Raw genomic sequence first — 21,132 nt, 5'->3', positions numbered from 1 at the left:
TTGATAGACATTATCAAAACTCAGATTTGTCTTTTTGCTTAATTTACATTTCTTTTGAAATAGATATCTAAAGTGTGAAAAATGTTCTGTGGTTAATTGCATAGCTAAAAGATATATTCTAGAAGATTTTTTCTTTGACTGACTATATCTTTATTATGGTACCAGTCTTGGATTGAGAAAAGAGTTCCTCCATGACAAAGATATACTTAGTGTCCTACCCATGGCAGAAACGAGAAAAGAATTATCCCCTGCTTTATCCTAATATGTTTAATTATGTTAGGTTTATCAGTCCTGATCTTCCACATTGAAGTAAAGTGAGTTTTTATTATCTTACACACAGGAGACTTGCCCTTGGGGCACATGTTGTTTTCAAATTTATTTTATTTACTGGTAAGTAGAGAATTAAGAGGAGAAGTTAGAAAATGTAAGTGATTTGCCAGAGTTTGATTTATGAAATTGCAGGTTTGAATTCCTATTTTATGTGCCTAAGCATTTTATAGAATTGTGGGAAGTGATATTCACAAAGAGAAACTTTTGATTTGATAACTGGCTTTATTTTAGGAAACTGAGTCAAGAAAAATGTGAGAGACTAGAAAAAGAGCAGCAGCTGTCAGCTGCAGATGAAAAGGTGGTTTCCGCTGTACAGGAAGTTAAAAATTACAAGTGAGTTCAGTTTCTAAAGGAGGGTGTCAATGTCTAATGAATTAGTGTTAGCTTTCTTTTTAATCTTTTTTTTACACTATGTAGATAGAAGAAAATAGCATGGAAGTATAAATAACAAGAGAATATGAACACATTCAATTCACACAGGAGAAAAAATAGATTTCAACTTAACAAATGAAAAATGTTAACAAAAATTTACTTGTACCCAATGGGCAAGACCATAGGGAACTTGGTCAATGCAAACAGTTCTGGGGGTTTTGTATGTTGTAGTAATTCTTTAAGAAATCAGTTTGCTGTGTGTTATATCAAGACCCACAAAAGTGTGGCATTTGATAGACCTTGGAAATCTTCTATGGATATAATTTGAAAAAAAGAAAAAAAGTTTTAAGGAGGAAGATATTTCTAGCAGAATTACTTGAGAACACACTGATGAACAGTTAAGGAAATTATAATTCATCAATTCAGAATCTCTAGCAATTAAATGATAAAAAAGTTATTAGTATTAGGTTTTTATTTTATTTATTTATTTATTTATTTATTTTTGGTGCTTTACTACTGAGCTACATCCTTAGACCTTTTTTTTACTTTGAGACAGGGTCTCAGTTGCATAGGTTCCCACTTAATTGCTGAGACTGACCTCTAACTTGTGATCCTGCTGTCTCAGCTTCCCAATCATTGGGATTACTGGCATGTGGCATTGCACCTGGCCTGTAGTATTAGTTTTGATCACACTGGATTCATATAACTATGAAATGTTTTTCTTATGTATGATAAAAGTCTTTAAAAGTGTAGCTGATGGAATAAAGGGAAAATGGTCAGAATGTTTCAAATTTTATTCAATGATGTAATTCTTAGGCGGAGAATTGAAGAGATGGAAGAAGAATTACAGAAAACCAAGCGCTCATTTAAAAACCAGGTAGTAATTAATACTGTCCTGTAGTTGCAGAATTCTTTGATATCTAATACAGACAATTATAGGCTATTATAATGAGTCCCTAAAAACATTTTTTTAATGCGTTGTCTTTTTCAGATTGCTATGCATGAGAAGAAAGCTCATGATAATTGGGTAAGATTTTTTCCCCCTTTTCTTTATTTTTTGCATAGCCTACCGCAACTGAATTTGAATATTTTCTCTTTAATAGCTCAAAGCTCGTTCTGCAGAAAGAGCTATAGCTGAAGAGAAAAGGGAAGCTGCTAATTTGAGACAGAAGTATGTAATTTTTATATCTTACTGTATGTTTTATAGTGTTTTAAGGTTATGCTAGATATTATCTATGATTGCTGTTTCATAATTCAGCCCATTCTTTCTCAATATTCAAGACTACTGGAAATGACCCAAAAGATGGCAATGCGGCAATATGAACCTGTGATTGTAAAACCAATGCCGGGGAGACCAAATTTACAAAATCCTCCTGGGAGAGGTAGGGGGCACTTTGTAAAAGGAGCAATTTTATTTCTTGGTGCAGAATGTATGTAAATTACTTTTTATTTCTGTGTGTAATGGTTATGAAATAATCTGAATGATTTGCTAAAGCGGGAGGTGTGGGGGTTGGTGTCAGGGAGAAGGCTGCCTTAAAGTAGTAACACGGCATTGTTATCTTTAGGTCCACTGAGCCATAATGGCTCTTTTGGTCCATCCCCCGTGAGTGGTGGAGAATGTTCCCCTCCACTGACAGCAGAGCCAGCTGGGAGACCTCCTTCTGCTACTCTTAATCAAAGAGATATGCCTAGAAATGGATTTGGTGAGCATTCACATGTTGCTTTATAGTAAACTGCTTCAAGGTTTTGGTTTTTTTTCCCTTTTGAATATTCTAATGAAAACATAGAATTTGGGCCTGTACAATATATAGAAGATGATTTCTTACTTTATCTTAATGAATGTTTTCTGTAAAATCTGTTCTAGAATAGAAAACATTTTTTTTTCCTGGAGGTCCCTGTATTGTTTTTTTCTTTTAAATTTTACACTGTGAAGTGTAAACCTTTATCTTTAAATTAAATCTCTATGGTGTTCCTTTCCCAAATATTATAAAAGTAGCCTTAAACTTTATGTGGCATACATATTTCCAATATGAAATACTGAGTCTTATTTCCAATTCTAAATAGGACTGTAGTCTTGATAAGATTGGAAGTCAGGTTATACAGACTAAAGAAAAGCCAACCTACACATACTTCAAGTCTATAGCTTAAAGTTTAGGACCAGTACGTATTAATTTGCTGTTCTATCAACCCAAGGCAGTTCTTTATTTTACTTAAGTCTCTTCATAAATTGTGATTTACGTATTGGGCAACCCGTTTTTTTTAAAAAATATTTTTAATTGTAGATGGTGTGGTGCTGAGAATCAAACCCAGTGCCTCACACATGCTAGGCAAACACTCTACAACTGAGCTACGATCCCAACCCCTGGCCAACCCATTTTTAATGTTGCTTTCTAGTTATTGTTGAACCCTGACCTGTCCACCAGTGGTTTATTTCTTCTGAAAAATACATACAAGGGTTCTGATCTTTCTTTCGCAAGGGTCAATGGATGGACCTTTACCTCGTACTCAATGGTCTTCTGAGGCATCTGGGAAACCCGTTGCCTCTGGTAAAGAGACCAAGTAATTTCAAAGAATCTGTAATTGTGGATGCAGGATTTTTATTCTTTTCATGTTAGAATAAGTCTGAATCCATTCTTTGATCTCTAACAGACCCAGGATGTGGTCCAGCTCACATGAACAGCAGCTCCAGAAGTTCTTCTCCAGCTAAGGTGATGGATGAGGGCAAGGTAAGTTCTGTAGTTACTGTGAATCACGTGCTTGTGCAGGAACATGTAGCTTTCCTACAGTACTTGCTCTTTGCTTTATCCTTCTTTGTGTTCTATTTGTACTATCCCATTTGTTTTGTAAAAAGCAAAAGCAAACTGTTCCCCAAGAACCTGACACCCTCTCAGTTTCTACCATTACTTCTTTGACTGAGCATCCAGTTGGAGTAAGTACTTAGAGGTTGAGAACTGAATTGGGTTTTATTCTGTGCATTTCTGGGAAGGCTTATTCAGAGCATGACACTGATCTTGTTTGCTTTAAACGGCATGCAATATTGAACTTACTTTTCTCCTTAACTTGGAAATGTGGCTTAAGTGTGTATAACTATAATGAACTACAGAATGTGAAAAGTTATCACTCTAACTTTATATGGTGTTTTGTGTTGAATGTTCTAAGGCAAAGTAAATTCATTATAAATTATATAATTCATCATTTTTACTTTTGTTTGGAAGAATGCTATTTAAGAATTCCTCCATTTGTGCAAACCCTATTTTGAGTGATTTGAATTAGATTGGTATCAGATTTTCTGAAAGTGAAATACTGTTTCAGTGCAACAATGATAATCTGAAATGACCTCTTGAGCCAGTCCCAAGCAATGTTCTCATTTGTTCACATAAGTGCATTCTTTTGTAACTGTGTTGCTATTATATCTGGTAGGTCTTCTGCAGCTCTATAATAAAATGAATTTTTAATTGTTTAGTTTCAAACCCACTACTCATAGGAAATGATAAATCAATATCTCAAATGGTGTACAGTAAATGAAAGTAAATATTAAAGCCTTGTCTTCCTAATTTGTGAATATAGCATTGTGTTGGAAAATACTTCTCAAGTTCCAGTATATACATACTCCAGGAATATACATCTTTGGAGCAATCTAAGGGCAGCTTAGATAAGACCCCCAAACCCCTTTGTAGTAGAAGACTTAAAAGAGAGCAAAGACCCGTTGTTAGAGAGGAGTAGAGGTGGGGAAAGCATGGCTTGGAGGCAAACCTGGGATTGAGATCCTTTAATATGCAGTGTGGCCTTCAACAAATTATGATAATCCATTTACTTTTGTTCCCTCTTATTTAAAACAAGACAGTCTACTTAAAGATCTCAGAGGTTGAATAATATATGAAAGACTTACTGAAGATACTCTGAATAGTAGCTATTATTACATGGGTAGGGAATGGATTTTTCATTTTTTTCTGTTCATTCTTAATATGGAAATAATGAGCTATTGTGATGAAAGGGAAGTGATGGGGAAGGGGGGGACTCCCTTTGAAATAGGTTGTAGTGAATACAGCATGACATACTGGTCAGAAATCACCTCTGTTAATAACCTCTGTCAGTCCTCTTGCCCGTTTCCCTTTCCTGTGCAGATATAATCAGTAACAAACTGCTCCCTCTTGTGGAATCCTTCTAACTTCTGTAAGCTGTCAGTGGGAATACACAGGAGGGGTGGGTAGAGTTTTGTTGCACTGATGGTGTTCTCTGAACAGGTGCCTGTTTGGGGTTTTAGCTTTTATCGGTGTTGGTACTTTGTCTTAATACATAGGAATTTTAAAACTTTTAACTGCTTTCAAATCTTAAATTTCAGGTTAATATGGCTATTAAAGTGCCCCCTCCTTTCTCAGGGGTACCCTTCATGGGCCCCCCTGTGGGACCCCCGATGGGACGGCCTCCACCACCTCCCTTTTGGTATGGACCGCCATTTCAGCTCGGTGGGCCTTTTGGGCCTCGGCCAATTCCTTCACCATTTGGTATGATGATCTGAACAGTAGTGATTGACTTATAAATCACATTCATCTTTCATTTCTATTGCTTGCTAAAACAGTTGGTTGCTATCTCAGGTCTTAACAATGAAAGAATACAGCTGAGTACATTTTAACTTTTCCTCCAGTTTTCTGGGACATATGGGACACTACATAATCTTATACTGAGATAGGCAATAGCTATCTCATAGACAAGGATAAGGGGCTATATAGAGAAAAGCCAGAAATATTACTTCTGCAGATGTTTGTTGAAAATATGTTGATATGCACTGCAATAGATGGAAAGGTGGATGAGACACATGCCATAACTTAAAATTTTGTCACAGATATGAAAATCCTATAGCATAAAGTTTGTAATCACCCATAATGGAAGCATAAGCAGTAGGTTATAGAATATAGAAAAGGAAAAGTCAAACCCTCCTTACCTTGAGAAAAGTCAGAGGGAAGTGTTAAAGAGGAGGATTTAACAGTGACCTAATAAATGTTGCTGATTTAATTAGGTGGCTGTGGAAGGCCTTTTCCAGGAGGGCATGCACCTTGATTCTGATGGCATGTGTAAAGTCCATGCTGAAATACTTCATGAATTTTTAATGGATACAGTAATAAATAGTGGGATTTCCTTTTATCAAAATTTCTTTGATGTAGGAAAGTTCTTATTTCATAATCTATCATCTTGTCATGGTAATATAGTACTTTCAAATATAAATGGAGCTCTTGTGAGATAGAAATAATTTTGCAATTATATAGTAGGGAAAGAAAAAAGATAAGCCTGGAGCTAGGTAGAGCCATGTTTAAATCCTTAATATGTTGCTTCATGGCTGGTTGGCCAGGCTGTAACCTAAAATTGTTCCATTTCAGTTTGCCTCATCTGGCAAGTCAGGATGTTCACCAGTTGATGTTCTAGGCTTGGGAGAAATTAAAGACTATATTAACATACTTGAAATCACCCAAGTTCAGAAATTTCTGGGTATTTACATAACTTCCTTTTTATTTTCCAGGTCCTGGTATGCGTCCACCAATAGGCTTCAGAGAATATGCAACAGGTGTTACACCTGAACAACGGGATTTGCCTTTTGACCCTCATGATTTTTTTCCAGGACCTGCACCATTTAGACCTTTAGGCTCATTTGACCCAAGAGAGTACTTCATTCCTGGTGCCCCATTACCACCTCCAACTCATGGTCCCCAAGACTATGGGCCACCACCTGCTGCAAAAGACTTAATGTCTTCAGGCTTTAAAGATGAGCCTCCACCTACACCTGATTCTCAGAGTAGTGAGGGCTGTTCACAGGCCTTAAAACAGGGCCCATAAAATTAACCTCTGACACTTAGTCAGAAAGTGGACTATGAACTATTCATTGTGTTGAAGGATTATTGGCTTCAAAATATAAAAGTTTATTTTAAATGGTTTATGTTTTTAGAATGAAGCTGCCTTGGCGCAGTATACATTTGGAGCCAAAATATTTTCCCCCTAAATATCCCCCACTTAAACTAGAGTATCCTTCCAACTTTAACATGTGCAATAAGGAAAACTTTGTTTTAGTTAATGTAGCATACACAATTGCTAAATGATTTAGAATGTCATAATTATGGACATTTCCTGTGGAAATGCTTTAAGAACATGTATTTCCATTATCCTATTTTTAGTGTATTCCAGTTGATAACAGAGAAATGGTGTTTTATAAGCTTGATTTTTCTCTTTAAATATCTGGTCGCAGAGACTGTTACGCCAAAAATGTTTACTCAAAGATCATAAACTTCATTTTCCTTCTTGCTGAAGTTCTTTGTTGTAATAGTTCATAAAAATTGTTTATTAATATTTTCCAAGTGTCTGTTGATTTATTGGATTGTCATGAGACTTTGTGCCTTTGGGGAAGCATGTAAACTCACTCTCAGAACTGAAGATGGTGACTTGGCAGCATATTTCCTGTTGCTCACTGTTAAGGAGGCTGGACCTTGGTCAACTGTGGATTTATACAGAGGAATTTCTTTTACTTGTGAGAAGTCTCGTGGCTCTATTTTTGTAGCACATTCATGTACTTTTTTCTAACCACTGTCCATGTAAGAATGGTTTTCTGAGAATGAGTTTACATTAGTAGCAAGAGTTGTTTGACCTGAAGTTCTACTGCTTTTGCCATTATTGCATTATAACAGTAAAATATAGGGTGGTATGTTGTGTCTATAAAAAATAAGGAAATTTCTTTTAAAAAATATACATACACACACTCTTCTCTTTCCCATACCTTGCCACTGATTTTCAAGAAATTTGATAATAAAAAATTAGAAAAGTATAATCCTCTGAGAAAGAATGAATGAAACTCTAAGGCTTACAATGTCTTTAATCAGCAACTATGGGCTGAATTAAATTCTTTTTTTTAAAGATACTCAAATATATTTTATTTAAAGATCAATTAAAGCAAGTCCTGAATCTGTAACTACTGTCTTTAAAACATGTTTCTAAGAACTAGCTCTCCAGAGCTGTAATTTTAATTACAGCAATTTTAACAGTACATTTTAAGAGGTTTAAGATTTAAATAAATTTATAAAAGCCTGGTACTTTTGTTTACTGCTACACCATATTCTTCCATTCTTTAAAGTTCTAGAAAGTAATAGGATTGTTGAAACCTAGAACATATCATTGTTCTTTTTATGTCCCCTATGTATTCTCAAAATAGGGGCAAAAGCTTCAGTGTGAAACAAAATCTGTGTGAAACAACATCTCTAAACTACTGAAGATGACTCAGAATCAAAAAGAATTTGAGTCCGTTAGGAAGAATTCAATCCACATAGCCTCCATTTAATATCAGAAGCAGCAGCTGTGTGTAAGAGAAAACCATATAATAGCTTATGCCATTTTTAACCATGTAAAATAAAATTTAAGTCACAAACACCAATTTTGAATGTATCTTTCAACCTCTACAGGACACAAGGCAATGCTGAAGTTACTATAACTTCTAATTTTAAAATAGCATTTAAATAAAGGTGATGTCAGCTAGGAAGATAGATTTTCAAGGAAAGGCAGATTTATTTTTTTATTCAAAGCAACAGTAGTTTTCCCTCTAAAGCTTTTTTGGTATTTATTCTATTAGTAAGCTATAATGCGTTCTACGTAGTTTATCTGAGCAGTTCTGAACCCACCCATAGTTGCCTCTCCTTACATCCATCTGATTGTACCACTTCTATAGCAAAGCCCAAGGTAGCTGCCCATATACTGGTTGTGAGAGAATACTGTCCCTTGATTTAATTATACTTTTGTATCTCAAAAGTTTTAGAAGTCCTCTCCAGCAAATTGTGTTTGAGTTCCTAATAATCAGGGCTGGGGTTGTGGCTCAGTGGTAGAGTGCTCGCCTAGCATGCACAAGGCACTGGGTTCGATCGTCAGCACCACATAAATATAAAATAAAGATATTGTGTTTATCTAAAACTTAAAAAAAATATTTTAAAATAAATAAATAAATACTAATAATCAGAATAAAGGAGACTAAATTAAAATAATCCTATTTTCAAAAATTAGGCAACAGATTGGGAGGAAATATTGTAAAAATAAAGAACTTTTATCTGTAGTACATAAAGAACACCTACAACTCAATAGGTAAGAGGAAAATTCAATTTAAAAATAGGTAAAAGATTTGAACAGACATTTCACAAACAAGATTTACAGAGGGAAAAATAAGCATATGAAAAGACATTCAACATTATTAGTCATTAGAAAAATGTAAATTAAACCTATAGTTAAGTATACTGATAATGGCTACAATCAAAAAGACAATAATAAATGCTGCTATACAGAGAAACAGAAAACCCCTTCATATTGCTGGTAGAGATATAAAATGGTACACCCAATTTGGAAAATTTGACGGCTACTGTAAAAAGTTACCTACTTAACTATGACTCAGCAATTCTACTTATAGGTATCTATTCAAGAGAAGTGAAGAATGTGTCCACATAAAATATCGCACATGATTGTTCAGTGCAGTTTTATTAATAATAACCAAAATTCAAATGTCAACCAACTAATGAGTAAATAGGCACATAAAACATGAGACAGCCATACAATGTAATACTGTAAATTCACCAATAAAAAGGAATAAAATCATAATACATGCTATGACAAGGAAATATGCTAACTGAAAGAAACTATTAGCACAAGATCACATATTAGATGCTTCAAATCATATGAAATGTCTAGAAAAAACGAATCTATAGAGAGAAAATATAGATAGTGGGAGTGGTTGCAAATGGGCACAAGGAATCTTTTGAATATTATAGAAAAAATACTGAAAATTGAAAAGCAAATGTGTTCATGAAGCCAGAATTAGACAGGCAGTCAGTACAGATACATAACTTGAGTCAGCAAAATCAAGAAGATCTCTTTTGACTTATTCCAACCATTTGGAGACTGTTTCATAAGAGAAGAATTTTAACTCTCTCAGAGTGCTTCTTTGACCCTTTTCAAGAACCTCACACCTCCACCTGTAACCAAGGTAATCTGTCCCAAGAATTGCCCCTATTTACAGGAAGCTTTAAGGTGGTTCATTTGTCTTTGGCTCTCTGCACTGCCCTTCCCCCTTCAGCTCACCTGTGTTCCACCTTTTGGCTACCCCACCAAGAATTTCTTGGCCTAGTTCTGGGCCTATTCAAGGATTCAGGAAGGAGAAAAATAAGAAGAAAAGACAGGATAACAAAGGAAGCCTAGAACACAAAAAAAGACAGAAATCCTCACTTCTTCGGACACCAGTGTTATCGTTGTTTACCAGTGATGAGTCCTTAATTCTCCAGTGTTGAAATATAACACCAGAGAAGCATGCCGAGGCAAGGTCAGAGTGGAAAATAGAAGTTTATTAAAGGACAGCAGAAAAGACTTCTCCCAGAGGAAGAAGGGGACCCAAGAGATGGTATCCATGGAAGGGCTATGTCTTCCTCTTTTTATAGCTAAGGTTTTCTTTTAGCTTTCCTGCATTTATGTCAGTGTTCCTGTCCTTTGTTCTGTTTTCTTTCAGTGATAGAATGTAGGTGGGAAGGCCTGAAGAGTGGGGCACACGTGGGCCAAAGGTAGCCTTGTGAATCCAGCAAGAAAAGCTGACCAGATTCCTTCTAAGAGTGGAGGAATGTAAGAAAATCCTCACATCTCTTGAGAATTAACTTCTGAACTATTTAACCAAACATTGCCTTATCCTGTCGTTGGATAAGGTGTATCCAGCAAAGAGATGAGAAAATTGGGAGGCTATTCTTTTAAATTACATCAGGAGGGGGCTTGTTTCTGCTGGAGAGCTCACAGGGTTCTGTCTGAGAAATCACATCACCATCAGCACACTCAAAGAGAATTGAGTGCTTTCTTCTGACGGGGAGTTCAGGAATTCACAGGGATAGATAGATGATACATAGATATACAGATATATAGATATAGATAGATGATATATATAGATGGATAGATAGATAGAGAGAGATTGATATATAGATATAGATAAAGCAAGAGGTATTTTAAAATAGAGTACATGCATTTCAGGCTGTCTGACCTGAGCCAGGGCTATAGCAAGGATGATTATGGAAGAAGAAATGGTTTGTGTCACCATCACACAGAAGTTTCTAATGGTTCTTCTGCAGGCACATGACCTCTTATTTTTTCCAGAGACCCTGTGTAAAGACTTCCAGAGGTGTTGAGGACCTCCAAGGACATCCTGCCTGCCCCAGCACCCACTTTGAGTGCAGAATTACTTCTTTCTTGGCAGGATGGGCCAGGAAGAATTCTAGACAGGTAGGGCTGGCCAGCCATCTTCCACTGGCAGATCAGAGTTGTTGCAAGGCCACCAGGCATGGACAGAAAAGTTGGGGTTCAAGCTTTGGATGCTGCCAATGGACCCACCTTCTTTCCTGTTCTTCTGACCACCAAAAGATAGGAACAGGGTTGATGTCCCTTTCCATGACACAGGTAGGCCCTCTTCCAGTCCCACCCAGGCTGCATGGGAGGTGTCATGTACACTAGACGGAGTTGGAAGTTTTCCATGAATGCCTTCTGTGACCCCAATACTAACCTCTTCTTTTTGTGCCTCAATTTCCACATGGGTCAAAGGAGCTGGATAAGATGATCTTCAAGGCCCTATCAACTCTGCACATAATAGTGTTTGTTCCTAAGATTCCCTGGATTTTTTTCTTGACATAGATTTTTTTTAATAAGCAACTTTTCCTTCTTCTCCCAGGTAAATCTTAGTCACATGTTTCCGAACTTTTCCACACCACCTTCTCTGGACTCGTCTCACTGAATCTTTGCTTTTTTTTAGGTCCCTGGTGGCCAGAGCTAGTAAGGTCTTGCCTATCTGCTCCCTGGGACACACTGATCTTATATTCCCAAGAAACTTCTTCCGTGGTGGGGGAAAGACAAAGGTGCCCCCTCTATTTGAGCATTGGCTCAGTTTTGGACCCCAGGCTGGGCTCTTTCATTTGGGTTTGTTAATTCATTAAATTTTAAAGCATCTCAGAGCCTCAAAGGAGTCAGTTCAGATGAGGAAACTGAGGCTCAGAAACCATGGCTTGTGCAATCTCCCATATTAATAAAAGGTGAAGCTGGGAATCCAACTGCATCTGTTTGGCCCTAAACTCAGAGTTTATCTTTTGCATCATGAAACCACCTGGCTTCTTCCTGGAGGAAATTCCTGATTCAAGGACAGCATTGCCAAATAGCAGAGAAGGCAGAGCACAGAATGTTGCTCTGAAGACACAAGTAAATCTCAGGTAAACATGAAAGGGAAAAGGAGACACTCAACACTCAAAAACTGGAAATAATCCACTTAAAGCCAAGACTCTTGGCATGTGACATCACACCCAGACTGCTCCTAACCCAGCTTTGTCAATCTGACTCTTTAGAGAGGACTTTGTACCAAATCCTAGAAGATCCCCAATGGCAGAGTGCAATGTGCCATCATTTCCATTACAGAGGAGCTGTGGGAATTTGGATAAGCTCCTCCCATGCTCAGAAGCCTTGATTTATATTCATGAATAATGAGTGTGAGATTCTGCGCCTATCTCAACAGAATATGGTGGGCAGTAAAACTGAACAGACTTCTCTGACTCAGATGGAAAAATATATTGTCATCTTTTACTCACAGTAGCAAAACCTGGCAGACATTTTTGAATCTCTACCTGTCACCAACTTTGAACAGTCCTTTATAGCTTCATGAGTATTTCCATACTTTCTAGTCTGTAATTTACCCAACAGACGTCTCAGTAAGCAGGGCTGCTCCTGTCCTTGGCTGTAGTTCACAGAGTTAGAAACTAAGGCCAACCATTTATGGTTCCCAGCTTGTTGAAGTGTTGACTTGGAGTTGGAGCCCTCTGTCAACAGTTCTCTATCTTCTTGTCATTTGGAGATAGCAGGCTCGTAATAACATCTCTACAGCCACCTGTCCTCCAGATGTGCCCAAGACCCTCTTTGGCCCCATGTCCCTCCACACGGGTCACGTGCCAGAGTTCAAAGCTAGCCTCGGGACTGAGTATGGAGGCTAGAACACAGGTCAGCCCTCCTGAAGCCACCCACGTCCTGAGGGCTACTGGTATTCTTTCCTGTTTTTTTTTTCTTTTTTTCTGTGTACTGGGGACTGAACCCAGGGATGCTTCACCCCTAAGCCCCATCCTCAGCCCTATTTTGTATTTTATTTAGAGACAGGGTCTCGCTGAGTTGCTCAGGGCCTCATTAAGTAGCTGAGGATGGCCTCCAACTTTTGAACCTCCTGCCTCTGCCTCCTGAGATGTTGAGATGAAAGAATGCGCCACCATACCCAGCTCTGAGTCTGCATGGACACCTGTAAATGTAGCATGACCCCAATTTGAGTGGGACTCACCCCCAGAACACTAGCCTATATAGGCATTTTCCTCTACAGCACACTCCCAAGGTCCCCTTCAGTCCCACCTGCTAGTCACAGTCCCTAAGGACATGACTGGTGGAAAACTGCCCGCAGAACTGGATGATTTGGAATTTGTTCTTCTTGGTCATAGGATGCTGGCTTATTTCTGTGTCTTCAATGCCATTTTGAAACCAAGGTGGTTCAGAGTTCTTTACAAACAGCCAATCATAAATTCAACTTCATGAAGGCCAATTAATCCTGGATTCATTATAAATCTGCCCAGAGGAAGTTATTAGACTTTCCCCTTTGATTGTAAATTGGGTTTTAAAGATGCTTTCAGGAGTGAAATAGAAATTTCTCTTTTCTCAGAGGGGACCTACCTTGTCAGCAATTGCCATTAACCCTGTGTGTTCATTAGTGGGTCATACACCAATCTCAGAGCAAACTGTCAGGCCTCCAGCTGAGCTCCCTGTCACCCCCAGAACTGAAAAGTTCTGCTAATGCCACACTGAATCAGAGGTGGAGGAAGTCTGATGCAGTGGCAGAATCTCATTCAAGCAGGGCACAGTGGTGCTCATCTGTCATCCAGGTGGCTCAGGAGGCTGAGGGAGGAGGATGGCAAGCAAGTTGGAGGCCAGCCTTCACAGCTTAGTAAGACAGTGACTCAAAAACACCAAGAGAGCAAGGGATATAGTACAATGGTAGAGCATCCCTGGGTTCCCTCCCTAGGACCGAAATCAATGAGCAAACCTGCTGCTAAATTTGGTTTACTAATACCAGATTTTTGTGAGAAATTTTGTGTCTATGTTCACAGGGATATTGACCTGGGTTTTTGTTTTGTTTTTCCTTGTAGAATCTTTACCTGATGCTGTTACCAGTATGATACTTGCTTCATGGGAACATATTAGAAAATATTTCTTCTTCTTTATTAATTAATTAATTAATGTATTTATTTAGTAAGAGTTTGAGATGCATTTGGTTTCATTCTTTGTTTTGGTAGCAGAATTTGAACCCAGGGGCGCTTATCCACCCTAACCCATCCCCAGCACTTTTTATATTTTATTGAGAGACAGGGCCTCACTGAGTTGCTTAGGCCCTCAATTTTGCTGAGGCTGGCCTCTAATTTGTAATCCTCTTGCCTCAGCCTCCCCAGCTGCTGGGAAGACAGGAGTGCACCACCTTGCCTGGCTGGTGTTCATTCTTTAAATATACCATAGAATTCACAATCAAGTCAAGCCATTAGTTCCTGAGCTTTGCTTTTCTTTCTTGGAAATCCCATGCAGCTATTCATAACTTTTTGTTGTTGTTGTTGTTGTCACTGGAGCTTGAACCCAGGTGTGCTTAACTACTGATCCACATCTCCAGCCCTTTTAATATTTTATTTTGAGACTAGGTTTCACTAAGTCACTGAGCCTCCAACTGGACATTCTCCTACCTCAGCCTCCTGAGCCCTGTGATTACAAGCATGTGCCAATGTGCCCAACTGAGAAATAATTTCTATTTTTCTCTATCCACTATTGTTTTGAGTCTCTCTGTTAATGCATTCATACTAACATTCTGACTAATACAACATTAGATCATCACTTGCACAGTTGTGAGTGTTCAGCTGAGGTTGGGGGCCATGATGACCCAAGGACTCCTGGGGAACACTGGGTGACTTTCTCCTCCTGAGCACCAGTACAGAAGAAAAGGCAGGCTTGACCCCGGGCTTGGGTGTTCAAAGGTCAGATGGGGCAGAGGTCAAGGCAGTTAGGGAGCAGAAAAGTTGAGAACCAAGTGATTGAAGGCATCCGTCTTGGGCTGGAGAGGAGAGGTTGAAGAACTTAAGGTGAAAGTTGCTGGGACTGAGAAACTGAGAGGCGACAGAGATGGGATTGTCCATTGCATGGTTCTGGAAGGTAGTTCTCCATAGAATTATTGGTGTATGTTTCATTGCATTGATCTGACATTTTAGCATCTATTAGTGGATAAAAATATAATTGAAGCCAGGCACAGTGGCATATGCCTGTCATTCTGGTGACTTGAGAGGCTGAGGCAGGAGGATCGCTAGCTGGAGGCCAGACTCAGCAACTTAGTGAGTCCCTAAGCAACTCAGGGAGACCTTGTCTGTAAAGAAAATATAAAAACAAGTGGGGATTGGGCTCAGTGGTAAAGTGCCCCTGGGTTCAATCCATAGTATAAAAATAAAGAGCATGGATTCAACAGTGTGTGTGCGAGTGTGCTGGGTGGGGGTGTTTCTAGAACCTTCTTTGAATTCATAAAAAGTCTTATCTAGGAGCTGTTTTGTAGACTGTGTACCATGTTCCAAAATTAAAATTAAAATAGTAAATATGTGTTCTCCACCTTCATAATGTAAAGTAGTAGAGGGAAAGAGGCAAACATCGACTCAATAATGATGTCAATGATCAGAATAAAATAATTAGATTTAAAAGTCAGACTGAAGAGGACAAAGAAATCGCATGGGCATCAGCAATCCTCACTGCTGGATTGGACCTCAGGCGTGTCTTCTCCCTCCTGTGAGCTCGCTTATCTCCGGAAGTTTTGTTTTCCTCTGGATGGGTTTTCTTCATCTGCAAAATGGTAGAATGCCATTTGCTTCCGACAAAGTCTTACTCATTTATTAAGATTCTGAGTAGGTGCCAGGCATTGTGGCACACACCACTAATTCCAGTGGCTTTGGTGGCTCAAGCAGGAGGATTGCAATTTGGAGGCCAGCCTTAGCAACTTAGAAAGGCTGTAAGATACTTAGTGTGACCCAATCTCTAAATAAAATACAAAAATGGGCTGGGGCTGGGGATCAGTGATTTAGAGCCCCTAGTTTCAATCCTGTGTACCAAACAAACACCCAGAAAAATGCTCATTGGGGCCAAGAAAAATGCTCATTGGGGCCACCCACCGCCTGGGCTCAGCTCCTCAGCCAGGGAGCAAAACTCCAGGGCTCCATCCTTCTGCAATCACACCCCAGATTGCCAGAAGTACTGTTGCCAGGGAAGTCAATTCAGAGACACAGAGGGAAGTGTGTGGGCGGAGCTCTACTAGCAGGTTGGATGAGCACATGCCTGAGCCAATGGAGAGTGGGGTGTTCCAATATCTTCCAATGGGGCACCGATGGAGGCGGGCTCTTGCGAGCCGCCCTAGTAATGGCTGCTTGGTGACCCCTGGGCCGGGGCAGGGTAGTGATTCCTGCGTGGGTTGCACTCCAGCTGACTCCTTGAAGATTGAGGAGGTGGAGAGCATGACAAAGATGCCCCGTATTCCCCCACACAGCCACGAAAATGGGCTGGGGCTTGACGAGAGCGCCCTGGCCAAGCAGGCGACCATGGGGCTCCTTGGCCAGGAGAACACGTGAGACGGACGGTGGGCGGGGCTAAGGGCCCCCGGGATGGGGGGATGGGGGACAGGGGCATGGGGGCGTGGAGACCATCCTGGTGTTTGCACAAACTCAGTGTCACTTTGGTTCTCGGAGTTGACCCCGGGGCCCTGTCCGCGGAGCCATACTGCGGCCCTTTTTGGGTTTATTCTGAAACAGGATCTGGCTGAGCTGCTGAGATGGTCTCCACCTTGCAGTCCTCCTGCCTCAGCCTCCAGGTGCCCTGGGATGACAGACCAGCACCACTGCACCCAGACCAAACATCCTTTTACCAGTCAGGTCTGCTTTTGTTAAGTGGGAACTCTACCAAGTCCCAGCACTTACGGTATTTATTATTATTATTATTTTTGAAAAGAAAATGTCACATCCATTGGCCAACCAGTTTAGAAATGACAGCTGGGGGTTTACACTCCATTGCCTCTAAGCTGCTGGACTCGCCTGTGACGTCCCTGGAGGCTGAGCAGCTACAAAAACCTGCAATTTATATGAGCTTGTGACTGTGGCCTCAGAACCTCCTATTAACAGGAAGGGCCAAAGAAAAGTCTCTGGTTTCTTGTCTATGTCTCTTTTTGGAGGGTGGGGTGTGCCAGGGATTAAACTCTGGGAGCCCTCTACCCCTGAGCCCCATCCCCAGCCCTATTTTGCATTTTATTTAGAGACAGGGTCTCTCTGTTTTGCTCAGGGCCTCACATTGGCTGAGGCTGGATTTGAACTGACATCCTCCTGCCTCAGCCTCCTGTGTTCCTGGGATCACAGGTGTGGGCCACTGTGCCAGGCAGTCTTTTCTCTCTCACCTCCACTGTCGGGGCATCCAGAGCAGTGCCTGGAGGGCGCTGGCACCCAGGGTTGGTTGGACGAGTCTGTGAATCATTTGGACCAGGGACTGCATTTTTTTCCCCACTGAAACACAGTAATAGTGACCAGGGATGTGACATCATAGCATCAAAAGCAAGAAGATGGCAGGAAGAGCCATGCTGTGGGCCGGACCTCTGGGAACTGGAAAGGTTCTTGTGTTCTCATTGATTTCTGCTGCCCAAGAGGATGAACCTCAGGTCAAAGCCAAATGGAATATACATTTTAACTAGTCTTTGTTTAGTGATATGGGTCATATGTGTGTTTAAGAAAAGAATCTGATCTCAAACTCATACTTCTAGAATGAAAATCATCCTTGCCAGAGAGAAGAAAAAGTCCTGAGAGGGGTCTGGTCACTGGGATTGTCCTTGAACTCTTTCAAGTCTCTTTTGCTTGGGAAATGCATCTCTTTTTCTTTTCTTTTTTATTTTTAACCAGTGATTTAACTTGGGGCACTCAACCACTGAGCCACATCTTTTTCTTGTATTTTATTTAGAGCCAAGGTCTTGCTAAAGTTGCTAAGGGCCTTGCTAAGTTGCTGAGGCTGGCCTCCAACTCATGATCCTCCTGGCTCAACCTCCTGAGCGGTAGGATTATAGGCATGCACCACCACGCCCAGATAAAAATCTGATTCTGGTGGTCCAGGGCCTCGAAAAAATTTGTGACAGGCTGTGGCTCAGTGGTAGACCACTCACCTCACACGTGCAGGACCCTGGGTTCGATCCTCAGCACCATATAAAAATAAATAAGTGAAATAAATGTATTGTGTCCAACTACAACTAAAAAATAAATATTAAAAAAAATAAAAGAAATATATTTTGTCCATACACCATTAAAAAATATTTAAAAATCTTCTGTGGCACATTATTGGAGGGGGAAAATTGAGTCATCCAGTATTTTTTTGAATGCGAACTTTGCCCACCACTATTTTGGCTACACGCATGATTGACAAATAACAGAAACGCCCTTTTGATCTTCAAGGGGCTTCTAGTGTTTTCCGGGCAGAGAACCAGGAAGTCTCCTGATGGCACAAAATGACTCAGTTGAGTGCTGAGCTTCAAACTGCTGATTTTAAATGCTGGAGTTGGGCAGAGGGTTTGATAATTCCCCTTCAGAGTCGGGCTTTCCAGGGGACAAAGGAGGACACATGGTGGAGGTTGTTGGGATCTGCAAGGGGATTGGCCAGATCCTCAGGCTTCCCAGAGCTCCTGGTCTGGGCATGGCTTGTTATCTGGAAGGGCCTCTTGGCACCAGAGAGTAGGAGCCTATGCTCTTTACCAGGGATGGTGGCCCCTGCCTGTCATCTCAGTGACTCTGGAGGCTGAGACAGGAGGATCACATGTTGGAGGCCAGCCTCAGCAATTTCACCAGGCTCTAAGTGACTTAATGTGACCCTGTTCAGAAATAAACAACATTAAGGTCTGAGATGCCTCTTGATGGGTATTGACTGATCAGCTGGGATCCCTGGGGCAGGCTCCTGACCTTTCAGAAGCAGAAACAGAATCAGCTGTGAAATAAAAGCTTGAATTCTTATTTTGAAGTTCTACATATGGAGTTGCCAGGGTGTGTTGTGTGGTGTCTGATGGTAGATGAAGAAGTTCTGTGTCTGGGGGAAATTTTTTGAGGCTGGAATACCATACAGTGTGCACTTACAGAAACATTAGCTTGTCCAAGTCGTCTTTCATTTTTTCTGGAGGGGGGATTTACTAACAATTGAACCCCAAGAATTGAACCCAGGAGCTTTCAACTCCTGAGCCCCATCCTCAGTTTTTTTTTTTACATTTTATTTAGAGACAGGGTCTCACTTAGTTGCTTAGGACTTCGCTTTTGCTGAGGCTGGCCTCCAACTCGTGATCCTCCTGCCTCAGCGTCCCAAGCTGCTGGGATGACAGGCCTGTGCCACAGCACCTGCATGATAGCTGTTTCCTTCAGTGCTGTTTCTCTCAGTGTTATTTGGTACTTTTTGTCTTCCAGTGTTGCTCTTAAGAAGTCTGATTTTCAGGGTTGGAACCCTTGTTTCTGGATATTTTGGAGGTACTTTTGGATAGGGCTCCCTCCCCTGATTTTCCTTTCTTAATGTCCAAAGTGCTGAGTCTCACTGTTTGGTGTCAGTGTGGAAAGTCGCCAGCTCTGAACCCCTGAGCTGTGACCTGTTCCCGTTCTCTGTGTGGTCTTTCTGGAAGTCCAGCTGGGTGAGATTAGCTCTGCAGTGATTTTCAACCTGGGCTGGTTTTGCCCTCCAGAAGATCTTTGCCAGTATCTGTAGAGTCGTCTCTTGTGGTTTTAAAAACATGATGGGGGACTACACTGTTAGAGGCCAGCGATGCTGCCAAACAACCTGCACTGCAAGTCTGTCCCCAAAAAACAGAAGAAAGACTGAGTAATCCTTTTTTGTGGGGGGGAGAGGATACCAGGAATCAAACTCAGGGGTGCTTAACCCCTGAGACCCGTCTTCAGCCTTCAGTCTTCAGCCCTTTTTGTATTTTATTTAGAGACAGGGTCTTGCTGAGTTGCTTATGGTGTTGCTAAGTTGCTGAGGCTTGCCTCCAACTAGCCATCCTCCAACCTCAGCCTCCCAAGCTGCTGGGATTATAGGCGTGCACCCAACACCCAGCTCTCAGTTTCCTAATTCATAAAATACAAGTTAGCGGGCTGGGATTGTGGCTCAGTGGTAGAGTGCTCGCCTAGCATGGGCGGGACCTGGTTCTATCCTCAGAACCACATAAAGATAAAGGCATTGTGTTGTGTCCATCTACACCTAAATCAGTTATATCAGTTCAATCACCTATATCAGTTCAATATTCATTCCTAAGGGGAGGGGAGCTTAACTTTATAATGGCTTGATTTTTGAGCATTTTTTTTAAGATTTAAATTCTTCCCCTAATTTAGGGCTGTAAAAAAATTAAACTTGTTTTGAAGAATAAAAATTAAAAATAAATATAAATAACGTAACCCTGTTTAAAAAACAACATAAAAGTCTGTGATGCATCTTGGTGGGTATTGATTGATCAGTTGGGAGGCCTGATAATACTAACATATAAAAAAGATACAAGTTAGACTTTCAAGATGACAGGCTATGGAAAGATTAGTGAGATATATAGAGCTCCATAGGAAAGGGTGGGGATATGTGCCTTTCTTTCATGAGTTTTTTTATAATATCATATTTTTTTTAGTTGAGGCTTTACACAATACCTTTGTTTTATTTATTTATTATTATGTGGTGCTGAGGATGGAACCCAGGGCCCTGCACATGCTCAGGGAGTGCTCCACCACTGAGCCCCAGTCCCAGCCCAGCCCCTTCCATGAGCTTTTAATTGGAGAAATCTGGACAGCCATTGAGCCATTCTTAATCAGGTATTGGTCCTATTTGAATGGAAGGGTAATGGTCACCCCTTCAGTATTAGGTCGAGTGAGGCTGGGATGCTGTTCAGTGGGACGTGGTCACTGTTTTGACACTGGAAACTGATAATGGGTGTTAGGGGCTGGGAAAGAACATGGAAGAGACATTCTGGGTAGAAGGTGGACATAAAAAACTAGGCACAGTAGCTCACACCTTTAAACCCAGCAACTCGGGAGGCTGAGGCAGGAGGATCTCAAGGTGGAGGCCAGCCTCAGCAGCTCAGTGAGACTCTGTCTCTAAATAAAAAATGCTGGGCCTGGGGCTCAGTGGTGGAGCAGCTGCCTGGCACATACAAGGCTCTGGGTTCCATTCCCAGAACCAGCAAAATAAAACAGGTGAGAAGAGCTGCCTGTGGCCTCCCCTGGTTCATATGGTGTTGGAATCACATCCCTCTGTGTTCTGTTCTAGACATTTTCCCTTTTCTATTAGAACACATGCTTTGGGCTTGCCAAC

General features: G+C 40.7%; 1 protein-coding gene across 1 annotated transcript in view; it reads left to right on the top strand.

Moving 5' to 3' along the window:
- Positions 1–6,712, top strand: part of LOC143389132 (transport and Golgi organization protein 1 homolog) — a 46,258-nt gene extending 39,546 nt beyond the window's left edge. Inside the window, exons 19-28 of the mRNA XM_077108517.1 lie at positions 562–663; positions 1,519–1,579; positions 1,694–1,729; positions 1,806–1,873; positions 1,984–2,084; positions 2,268–2,405; positions 3,180–3,248; positions 3,352–3,428; positions 5,045–5,207; positions 6,218–6,712. Coding sequence (XP_076964632.1) covers positions 562–663; positions 1,519–1,579; positions 1,694–1,729; positions 1,806–1,873; positions 1,984–2,084; positions 2,268–2,405; positions 3,180–3,248; positions 3,352–3,428; positions 5,045–5,207; positions 6,218–6,531 — 1,129 coding nt within the window. The 3' untranslated portion in view covers positions 6,532–6,712. The remainder of the gene's footprint in view (positions 1–561; positions 664–1,518; positions 1,580–1,693; positions 1,730–1,805; positions 1,874–1,983; positions 2,085–2,267; positions 2,406–3,179; positions 3,249–3,351; positions 3,429–5,044; positions 5,208–6,217) is intronic.
- The last annotated feature ends 14,420 nt before the right edge of the window (positions 6,713–21,132 follow it).

This window comes from Callospermophilus lateralis, unplaced genomic scaffold (genome assembly GCF_048772815.1).
Source record: "Callospermophilus lateralis isolate mCalLat2 unplaced genomic scaffold, mCalLat2.hap1 Scaffold_86, whole genome shotgun sequence".
NCBI lineage: Eukaryota > Metazoa > Chordata > Mammalia > Rodentia > Sciuridae > Callospermophilus > Callospermophilus lateralis.
Note: the sequence above shows the minus strand (reverse complement) of the source record. Positions and strands in the feature narration are given on the sequence as shown.